At 34.5% G+C, this 11,963-nt stretch overlaps 1 protein-coding gene across 1 annotated transcript; it reads right to left on the bottom strand.

The window, feature by feature from the left end:
• Positions 1-293: 293 nt before the first annotated feature.
• Positions 294-641, bottom strand: LOC109338127. The gene has a single exon (XM_019575268.1). The coding sequence runs from the start codon at positions 639-641 to the stop codon at positions 294-296; it is 348 nt and encodes a 115-aa protein (XP_019430813.1).
• Between the last annotated feature and the right edge of the window lie 11,322 nt (positions 642-11,963).

The following is an 11,963-nucleotide window of genomic DNA, read 5'->3' as shown; positions in this document are numbered from 1 at the left end:
CCAAATTAACTCATTTTAGGAATATTAGTCCAATAAAGTCTAAAACACTAAACCATGTGAAACAAAGTTAATTAGGCACCAAGAATCATCAATCATGCTAAATTAAGGTTATGAATAGTGTGTAATATATTGCTCATCAATGCACCAAAGATTCTTCACAACTAGCTTACAAACCATTATTGTATCATCTGCAAATTGAAGATCACACACTTCAACCCCTCCTCCTCCAACTTTATAACCCTCAAGAAGGCCGACACATCTAGCCATGCGAACCATTCTAGTAAAAAATTCTGCTACCATAAGAAATAAGAAAGGCGCCATCGATCCCCTTGCCTGATTCCTCTAGAAACTGAAAATTGGGCTGTAGGACTCCCATTCACTAGAACTGACATAAAGGTTGAAGAAAGGCAAACATAAATCCATCTCCTGCACTTCGCTGAGAATCCAAATCGAAAAAGCATATAATCTAAGAAATTCCAGTCAACAGAATCATATGCTTTCTCAAAGTCAATCTTAAATAAGAAACATCCATCCTTGTCCTTCTTCGCCGAATGAATAATCTCATTAATAACCACTGTTGCATCTAAGATATTCCTATCTTGAACGAAGGTAGACTGAGTAGGAGAAATTAAGGACCCCATGACTCCTTTCAATCTTCCTACCAAAATCTTGCAATATAGTTTGGATTTGAAAATCTGGTTATAACCGCTCTATGTAATCAGTTACACCATAATGTAATCGATTACCCAAACTCCCTGTTAGTGAAATAATCGGTTACTACAAAGCAGTAATTGGTTAAACTATGTAAAAATTGTTGGGTAACGTTTTACTCAGTTAGGTAACATGTTACATAGTCCCAGTAACCTATTGCTCACTATTACACAGTCCACGTAACTTGGTACCTAGGTCTAGTAACCTGTTACTCAGGTCAAGTAACTCGTTACTTAGCATTTTCAAATTTGTTTTACTTTGTCTAAGAGTTTTCAATTTAATTTCAAAATAGTTTTTGACTTTCATTTGAGCATTGCTTACTAATCATATTAGAGTGTAAAGGATAGAAGTACATATTGAAGACTTAGACTCTATTTGAATCTTGATCTTTTTTTGTGTTCAACATCTTCTTCCTTTTTCCTTCTTTTTGTGTGATCTTGGAGTCTTCAAAAAAACTATGCGTAGGTCAGGAGCTACATGGCATGGGAAGACCATAACACGTGTTCCACTTTAGAACCAGAGAATGAGGAGCAAGCTCATCTAACCATCATGACGTCTCATTATTCTAATGATGAGGAGATAAGTGAAACTGAACTTTTAGATAAGCCATCTCCTTTTGATTTACAAAATGCCTTTAATGAATTGCATAATGAATATGTTAAACTTAATAAACTTTGATTAAAACATTAAAGTATCCATACTAATAATGTTTCTAAATCTAAAACTAGGATAAAAAAGCATCAACTCATTTGCATTTATTGTAAAAATCATGGGCATACACCTAACACTTGCATGATTAAAAAATATGGTGTACCCCTAGGCCATTTTAAATGGATAGAGGAAGGTGCTAACCCTCTAGGACCCAAACTGAACTGGATACCTAATATTACTTAACCTGTTTTGCAGGAATGTTTGGAAGACGCTGGTGATTTATGGTATTTGGATAGCGGCTGCTCAAAACATATGGTGAGTGACAAAGGGAAGTTATTTGTCCTTAATCCAATGGACAAGGGCTATGTCACATATAGTGACAACAACAAAGGAAGAATTCTTGGAGTTGGTGGAGACGGGAAGTCACCTTCAACCACAACAGAAGGAATTCTATACGTGGAGGGCACAAGCATAATTTACTAAGCCTTAATCAACTTTGTGACAAAGGGTTCCTTGTGGCTTTCTACCCCGACAAATGCATCATTGACAGCAAGTGATTTTGTTAAAATGATGCAAAGGGAGTTTGAAATGTCCATGATAATAAAATTAAATTACTTTCTTGGACTACAAATCAAAAACTTAAGGATAGTTTCTTTGTCAGTCAATCTAAATATTGTAGGGATCTGCTAAAACTTTTGACATGGATTACTGATGATGCTAGAAAATTTGTTGATATTTCTATGCATCGAGGTATGATCGGTTCCCTACTTTATCTTACTGCAAGTAGATCTAATATAGTGTTAAGGGTATGTCTTTGTGTATGTTATTAGTCAAAACTCAAAGAGTCACATCTTACTGTCGTTAAAAGAATTCTATAATATCTTAAAGGCACATCTGATGTAGGACTATGGTATCCAAAAATAATTTTATGTTATTTGATGGGATATTTCGATTTACATTTTGTTGGATGCAAAACTGAGAGGAAGTACATGTAGTACTTGTCATATTCTAGGAAATGCTCTAGTCTTATGGTCTTGTAAGAAGCAAGTCTGTGATTCTCTAAGTACTGATGAGGCAGAATATATAGAAGTAGGTAGTTGTTGTGCCCAAATATTATGGTTGAAGCAACAATTGTAAGATTATAGCTTAGACTTGGGTTCCATTCCCTTGAAATGTGATAATATTGGTGCTGTAAACCTCACCAAAAATCTAGTGATGTATTCCCGAACCAAACATATTGATATAAGGCATCAATTCCTTAGAGACCATGTCCAAAAGAAAGATCTACTCTTGGAATTTGTTGATACACAAGACCAATTAGCATACATATTCACTAAATCACTGGCTAAAGAACCATTTTACATGATTAGATGAGAATTAGCCATACTTAATGAAACTTAGTGGTCCTAAAACCAATTTATATGGTTATATATTTTACTTAATTATGATTATCATATGCCTACTTGTGCCTATACATGTTTAAAAATGCTTATTTTTACATTATTCGGGTATGTAATCAATTACTGCTCATAAGTAATCGATTACCAAGCATCAGATAGCCGAAAAATTTAAAACATTGAAGATGGTAATCGATTACCCACCTGATGTAACCGGTTAATTTGAAAACAAAGCATTTGTGTAACCGATTACTCACATGGAGTAACCGATTACACTACATAGTATGTAAAGGTTTTTCTCCATTTTTCAAACATCATCTTCCTCATTAAAACCTCTTCAAACCATTGTAACCCCCACCATCTCGAAAAACTGTCATAATCAACCGTTTTGAGTGGTTTCCGAGTCTATTCAAATCACATTTTCATTTCCGAATACATTGCTACATTTATTTTCGTGTTCTGTGGCTTAAATCAAAATGCCCCAATTCTCAAAATCTGAAAACCTAGCTTTTCAAAAACTTCTATTTTGTGGCTTCAACTTTCAAAACCAAGAGCAACAAACCAATGTGACTCCAAAGAGGCAAAAATTTCTTGTGAGACTAATCCATTGGACTTGGCTGGACTTCTTGCTAACCAGGAACAACGCAAGGTGTTCACGGAGCATTTTATGTACCAAACCCTTTTCGCTGCAAAATTTGGTAAGTTGCACTATTTTAGTCTGATGATTTCATTTTCCCCAGCCTTCTTGCGCAAAAAAAACTTGTTTAACTTATGTGAAATGCACTGTGCCTACTACCCGAAACTTGTCAAGGTATTTCACTGCAATATGAATTCCAAGAAGAATAAACTCTTCTCATTTGTCAAAGGCAAGGAACTTTCCATAGATTTATGAACTTTAATTTCAATTTGCGGTAGTTTATCGTACATAAGGACTATAATAGAATCAGGCTTACAATGCGATGATTTAGACGGGTATAACAAATAGGATTTCTAATACTCTATGTAAAGATATTCTAAAAGGGAAATTGAATTGCGTAAGTAAAGGGCCATAGGTGATGCTGTCAAAAACAAAAATATTCTTTCTGCTGGAAATCTAAACATAGAGGACTATTTACTTCATTACTTTCTTGGTTACATCATAGTTCCAAAAATTTCAATTCATTCGCTACTTTGCGATATAGAACTACAACTGATGTATGATATTAAGCATAATATCCCGATAAATTGCACATTGATGGTAATGAGACAAATGTGGGCCTTTAGATGTGATTTTTGACCCTTACCTTATGATCTCATCATAAGTGCCATTTTTAAGCATTATGTGTATCTCTTGCTGGAGAGTCAAAGATCTTACTTGATGTTCGGGAAAATAAGATTCATGTGGATGTTATCCACAAAATGGCATTATTTTGAGATACCACTTGTATGATCTATAAGCATCATGTTGATCATGAGACTATTCAATCTAAAAATCCCTCTGTTGACCCTCCTATTCAACAAACCTTCTCTTTCCACATTGAGTCATCATCATAGGGTTCAATGCCTTCCAATCAAATGGTTATGAATGACTTTTTCTCACATTGAGGATACATCAACACAAGGATGGATGTTCTTGATGTTGCAAATAAACAAGTTCATGCAAAACTTCATAGATTGTCAAATCGATTGGACTATATGGATTTGGATGCGGAGCATACTGAGCCAGAATCGTAGAGTAGTTTGACTAGGATTTCAATAGGTTGTTTGTTTTGATGTTTTTGCTACTAAACTCGTTGATTGTTTTTTTCTCTGTATTTGACTATAACTTTCATTTTTGCTTATGTATAAATTGCTTACGCTTTACTTATTTGTAATACTCTGGTACTTCAAATTATTTCATCATCTTATAGCTTGTGCAATTATTCAAATTCATAATCTTTATCATGAAATTCTATCATTGTCTTCAAAATAAGACAACATATATTGTAACCCTTGGAGTATATGTATATATATTCTGATGGAAAACTAGGTTCTCTTTCTTTTTGATGAAATTAAAAGGGGGAGAAACAAATTTTTTAATTTTTCTATCAAAATTTATTTCATGCACAATCTTAAACACAAAGGGGGAGCATACACAAGGTGAATTATAAAAAACCCTGAGAATCCTAATACTACTCTCGTGAATTAGGATTCTAGTTTGAATAACTGAATGGCCAGATGGTTTGGTTCACATCACGGTCCTTTCCCAATTAATCTAAGAGGTGTAATTTGTTGGCTAGAAAACTCACACGAATAAAACTCAGTTCAATGAATCAAATCACAGCACTCAATGAAATAGAAGTAAGAGCAAATGTTTATTGAATGTAAAAAGGCATAACCCCAATGCTAGAAAGAAAAGAAATTACTCACTCATAATGGAGAAGAGAATACCAAATTCCAAATTAGATAATTGTAATCTAAAGTGTAAAGTGTAAAGTCTTTTCATCCTTGAGGGAGAATCCTTATTTATCCTAATTACAAAATATTGTGCTAAGCCCAACAAAACAAATCTAAAAAATAAGAATATAATATAACATCTATGACTTCTTTTGGCCCTTCAATTGGTCTTCGCGTAGCCTCAACACTGTTTTTCATCTTCTTGCACCCAATCTCTACTTTTTTTGGCTTTAATCCACCAAAACTACACAACATAGCCAAAAACACACGCTTAACCCGAACAAAGAGAAATAAAATCTAAAAGAAATCCTAAAGTCCTAATTATGTCCTAAAATGCAAGTTAAATGCAATGCAAATGTAGCATAATTTCATACTCGTCAAATCCCCTCAAGCTTATCTCTTGCTTGTCCTCAAGCAAGTATTATGTCTAATTTTCACAATCATGTATGAATGATGATATAGAAACCATGACCCAAAATAACATGCAATATCATATTATTTTTGAAACAATCCAGACATCACGAAAAGAAAATCATAAAGAAGTTTAATTTAAGCTAAGTCTTTGAGTTATAACAGCTGCATGACTTAGGGTCACTCTTCTCTCATCTCTCATGTGTTTAAATGTCATAGTGTTTTGCTCAGAAATTTTTATGAAAATAAATTATCATAGGCTTGATATCAGACCAAATCGCCACTGACTGTATTTGAATGCATGCAAAAATCAAGAGGTCTTTACATGGTTGTAATGGGGCCAAGGTGAATGATTTAAGGTGAGATAGTCAGAGAAAGGGTAATTCAAAAGGCTTACAAATGTTTCCCAAAACACTTAAACATTTTAGACATCTGATTGAAGCATTGAGATTCTCTTAATATGCCTTACTTTATCATATGATCTTTTTGCAATCAATCTTTCTCCTTACACCATACTTTTTTTCAGTCCCTTTTCTTTTAGTACACTTTGCATTTCTTTCTTTTTTGAGATTTCCTAAAAGAGAAGGGATGAAATTAATTAATTTATTTTCTTCTTCACATTTTGTATGGATTCTTTCATCACATGTGACCTTTTTACATTTCTTATTGCTTCAACCAAACATCATAAATTATCCCAAACCCTCATTTGAGTAGCTATGAAAAATCATTAAATTTCAGGCTCAAAAGTGGGCAACTAATGAGTTTTCAATGTTTATAGCAAGTAGTTGAAGGTCAAAAGAAAAAGTCCTACTTGCCTCTATCATTTTAATGCATACAGACAGACTTCAATCTTGAAACAGTCACAACTCAAGTTCTAGAATGTACAATCATAGAAAATTATGCATTCATGAAAGAAAAAAGGGTTTTATGCAATTGTCAATTTAAATCAGAACTCGTATTGTGTTTGGCCCAAGTTTCTCACATTTGGTACATTCAGTAGAAGTTATGAAACTAAAACCTCTATTTAACCAAATTTAATTCACAATTGTCAAATCTAATGTCTTTCATGTTATTATTCTATCAAAATTTTTTTTCTTCAAAGGGGGTCAGAGATCAACAATCATGATTCATGCATACTTTTTCATTTAAAGTAGATAGACAACATATAGAATAAAGCATGGGCTAAATGATATATGACACATATGATAATGCATGATAAGATGAATATTCAAGCTAAAAGAAATTAAAATCTATATGGTATACGTGATGGGAATGAACTATCTAAGTGCAAAACCCCCTCAAGCTTAGAAATTTACATTGTCCTCAATGTAAAAATCTAAACAATAAGAGAAAGAAAAAGAAAACTCACGGGTTAGGTAGGAAGTGTCCTTAACTCATCTGCCAATTATAAGTGGTTGACTTCATTGGGCGTAGTAGAAATATCTGCAACAGAAGAGAAAAAGGTCCCAAAAGGCCCATATGTCCTAGAGGGACTAGTGCAAATATCATATTTGAATAAGGCAGCTAATAGTCATTATCGTGTTAGCACTTTTCCATGTAATTTATTTTATTTTATTTTTTAGAGTTTATGATTTTTTTGTGGCCAACACTATATACATCCCCTTACAATGGCTCTGAACTTAGGGAGGCACTAAAGCCGACACTAAACCACTAAAATTAATGAATTAAAAAAAAGTACCTTCAACGTGGGTTTCCTCCTACAAAGCACTCGTTTAATGTCATTAGCTTGACGGTTGATCGTTGTGCATCATGCAGGATCCCATGAAATCATACTAGATGGTGGATGGAGTGTTTTTACTTTCGTTTTAGGTGCTTTCCCTTTTTCCCAATTATCAGATTTATGTATGACCCTCAAGCTTTCCTCATGCAGGTTATAGGGGAGTGTTGAGCTTGCATTTATAGAACCACTACCCTTAGCCACTTCCTCATCAAAATTTGAAGTGTCACGTACCAGCATACTTCTCTCCACGAGATCCTCAGATTTCACTTTAGGCACTTCTTTCACTATTTGGTCCAACATATCAACCCTACAACATGAGTCCTCTAGAGAAGATTGTTTAATAGATTTAGCTATATCAAATTCAACCTTTTCATCCCCTATGCATAGAGAAAGTTTTCCATTGTTAACATCAACTATAGCACCAGAGGTAGCCAAAGATGGTCTACCTAGTATGATTGGAATTTGTGCATCTTCTTCCTCCTCTATTATTACAAAATCCGTTGGAATTTAAAATTTCCCCACTTTGATAGGAACATCCTCCATGATGCTTAGAGAGAATTTAACTGACTTATCCGCTAATTGAAGTGATATATTAGTGGATTTTAGTTCACCCACGTCCAACGTTTTACACACGGATAAAGGCATGAGGCTCACACTTGCACCTAAGTCACATAAAGCACAGTCAAAGTTAGTGTTACCAATTAAGCAAGGGATAGAGAAACTTCCAGGATTTTTAAGTTTTGGAGGCAACTTATTTTGAATTAAAGCATTGCACTCCCTAGTTAAAGCAATTGTTTCATAATCCTATAGTCTTCTCTTTTTGATGGAATATCCTTAAGAAATTTCATGTACGCATGCATCTTCTACAGTGCCTCACTGAAGGGCAGTTCAATATATAATTTCTTATGGATATCTAAAAATTTTCCATATTTATTTTCTAACTTCGCTTTTGTAATTGTTTGGGGAAAGGGAAATGGTGGTACATATGGTGGTGGAGCTACATACATAGACACATTTTCAGAATTTTGTTCCTCTTCAGGGAGTTGTGTCTCAATATGTTTTTCTCCCACTTGAATATTAATTTTAGTTCGTGGAACATCATTAAGTTACTTCTCACTCCTTAATCGGATAGCCTTACAATGTTCATTATTTGGAATTTTCTCTGGTTGTCCTGGAAACATCTCTATTAGCCTATTAAAGTTGTTAGCTTGCTGGGCAATTTGTGTTTCTAAAATTTTTCCATGGATGGTTAGGTTTTCTATCTTAGAATTAAAACCATTTAACATATTTGCAACATTTTTATTAATCATGATTTGATCCTCTTGAAATTTATTAAGGTTACCAAGTAATTTTTCTTGACCTTCCATTATTGTTATAAGAGTGGGATCAATAGGAAAAGATTTTACCCGTGGAAACCTTGTTGTAGGTTTCCTATTACCATGTTCATCCTGATGTTGATGATTTAAAGTGTTATTGCTCCTCTAGGGAAGGTTGGGATTGTTCTGCCTGTATGGTGGGTTGAATTGTTGTCCACTCCTTTCCTGGTTGTCATAGTAATTGCATGATTCAGGTTGTTCATTGGCTTAAGCTCTATGTACAGGTTCAGTGAGTTGTTTGCATTCAGATCATTCATGCCCTTTTGTTCAGACCCCTTACATGTTGTAGTAGACCCAATAGGATTAGCATTGTACTTTTCCAGCTTTCCAAACCTTTGAGAAAGGTTCTACATTGTGGAAATTACCTTCTCCATCTGATTGCCTTAATATTTTGCACCAGAGTCTCTTCTTAGATGGTGTCTCCTCTCATTCGCCCATTGATGATGATTGGAAACTACATTCTCTATGATGTTTAAAGCAACATCAATTCCTTTGGACATATAGGCACCACCTGCTAAAGAGTCCAACAATTATTCTAATGGAAAGTCTAGCCCATTGTAGAAGTTCTAAACCAACATCCAAGGTGGAAAACCATGATGAGGGCAAGCTTTAGTTAGCTCATTTAATCTTTCCCAGGCCTTAGCAATTGACTCCCCATCCTTTTGACTGAAGTTTTGGATGAGGTGCCTATAGTGCACAGTTTTGGAAGGAGGAAAGTATTTGTTAAGAAAAGACTCCTCCAAGGTTCACCATGTTGCTTGAATTTCAGCATTTGGATTCCTTAGCCACGTGTTAGCTCTGTCTCTAAGGGAATATGGGAACATGCAGAGACGAATGGCATCTTTAGAAGCCCCATGAATCCTCATTGTCTCACAGAATTCCAAGAACGAATCAATATGGGCGTTAGGATCTTCATGAGTTGCACCTCCAAATTAGTTTTGCATCACCATTTGGATCAGAGCAGATGGCAAAGAAAATTTCTCCGCCTCAATAGCTGGGCGGATTATTCCAGGACAAGAACTACGAGCATTAGGGCTGCATAGTCGCGAAGTGGTTTTTCATCTCGTCCAACCATTGTTTGTATACTTACATGTCTTTCTCTTAATATTTCTTATATGAAAAGTGCTTTTTGGCTCTGAGTAGTAATTTGAACTTTGCATAAACCAAATGGGCAACCTGAAGAGGTACCAAGAAAAAGGAAAATGCGTAATACACTAGAGTAAAGTAATGAATTAATTGAGAATTAAAGAAATTTTGACACAATCCCCGACAGTGGTGCCAAAAACTTGATAAGGCAATGCGCAAGTGCACAATTATGTCGTTAAGTAATAAAATATTGATCCCACGAGGACTGGAAAAATCCTTTAATTATAACAATTAATTTATCCTTAACTCAAATAGGAATTAAAAGTGACTTTAGAACAATTGAACAATTGACAAGAATAATTATGACAATAGTAAAAAGAGATTGAAATCTAATTTAGGAAGAGTTCCAGGATAAGGGTTACCGCCTTATGCTCGCAAATCCTTGTTTTTCTCCTTTTCATGAACTTTAAGTTATGAGGGTGGATTGTTCTTTGATATTTTTTATCCTCTCTCGAGCTCCGACATGTGTACTTAATTGAAGTCGCACCTACTCTCGTGGTACAATTATCAATCAAATCGTTTACTTGGATCTTTCTATCCCATCACTTCGTAACAACTCAAGGTGAATTCTAGAAACCCCCGAGAATCCTAATACAACTCTCGTGAATTAGGATTCCAGTTTGAATAACTGAATGGTTAGATAGTTGGGTTCACCTTTCGGTCCTTCCCCAACATATCTAAGAGGTGCAGTTTGTTGGCCAAACAACTAACACGAATAAAACTTAGTTTAATGATTCAAATCATAACACTCAATGAAATAGAAGTAAGAACAATTGTTTATTGATTGTAAAAGGGCATTGCCCCAATCATAGAAATGAAGGGATTTACTCACTCATAATGGAGAAGAGAATACCAAATTCTAATTTAGAGAATTGAAATATAAAGTGTAAAGTGTAAAGTCTTTTCATCCTTGAGGGAGAACCCCTATTTATCCTAATTACAAAATATTGGGCTATGCCCAACAAAACAAATCTAAAAAATAGGAATATAATATAACATCTATGACTTCTTTTGGCCCTTCAATTGGTCTTCGCATAACCTCAACACCAAATCTCATCTTCTTGCACCCAAACTCTACTTTTTTGGCTTTAATCCATCCAATCCAACATAGCCAACAACACCCGCTCAACCCGAACAAAGAGAAATAAAAGCTAAAAGCAATCCTAAAGTCCTAATTATGTCCTAAAATGCAATGCAAATGTAGCATAATTTTACAATCATCAAGCATACACAGTAAACATTGTCAAAATTTATGAACTATGTTGATATGCTAATCTCAGAAAAACTACAATTTCAAAACATGGCGGTTTGTCATCATCAAAAAGGCGGAGATTGTGAAGAAGATCTTTCTCCTGAAATTGGCACGGTTTAGAGAAGACACCAAGAGTACATAAAAAGAAGGAAAAAGGAAGAAGATGTTGTAGACAAAAGAAGATCGAGCTTCCAATAGAGTCGAAGTCTTCAATATGTACTTCTATCGTTTACACTCTAATATGTTTAGTACGCAATGCTCATTTGAAAGTAAAAAACTATTTTGAAATGAAATTGAAAACTCTTAGCCAAAGTAAAACAAATTTCAAAATTCTAAGTAACAGGTTACTTGACCTGAGATACAGGTTACTTGACCTAGGTAACAGGATACTTAGACTGTGTAATAGTGAGTAATAGGTTACTTGGACTATGTAACACATTTCCTAACTGAGTCAAGTGTTTCCCATCAATTTTTAATAGTGTAATCGATTACTGCATTGCAGTAACCGAATATTTCACTGACATGGAGTTTGGGCAATCAATTAAATTGTAGTGTAACCCATTAAACATGGCTTTTATAACCAGATTTTCAAATCCAAACTGAAGAACTTTCTTCCAAACTTAAAATGTTTCATTTAAATCCTGTCCCAACTTCATGGAATGGTATATTGGCTGATTGGAAGGCTACTTAAGACCCTCATTTGAATCATACTTAATACACGAATTACGAACAACTTTCAAATATAATTTTCTGCACTTTCACTTGCAACTTTTGTTCTAAACTTTCAGATTCTTTCTGACGTTGCTTCAAGTGCAAAGATCTATAGTTTTCAAACTTAATTACTTTCAAGAGTATTGTATACT

This window comes from Lupinus angustifolius, unplaced genomic scaffold (genome assembly GCF_001865875.1).
Source record: "Lupinus angustifolius cultivar Tanjil unplaced genomic scaffold, LupAngTanjil_v1.0 Scaffold_18_41, whole genome shotgun sequence".
Classification (NCBI taxonomy): domain Eukaryota; kingdom Viridiplantae; phylum Streptophyta; class Magnoliopsida; order Fabales; family Fabaceae; genus Lupinus; species Lupinus angustifolius.
Note: the sequence above shows the minus strand (reverse complement) of the source record. Positions and strands in the feature narration are given on the sequence as shown.

Coding starts and splice junctions, on each gene's coding strand:
- LOC109338127 (XM_019575268.1), bottom strand. CDS start 641: ATGGGGTCCTTAATTTCTCCTACTCAGTCTACCTTCGTTCAAGATAGG.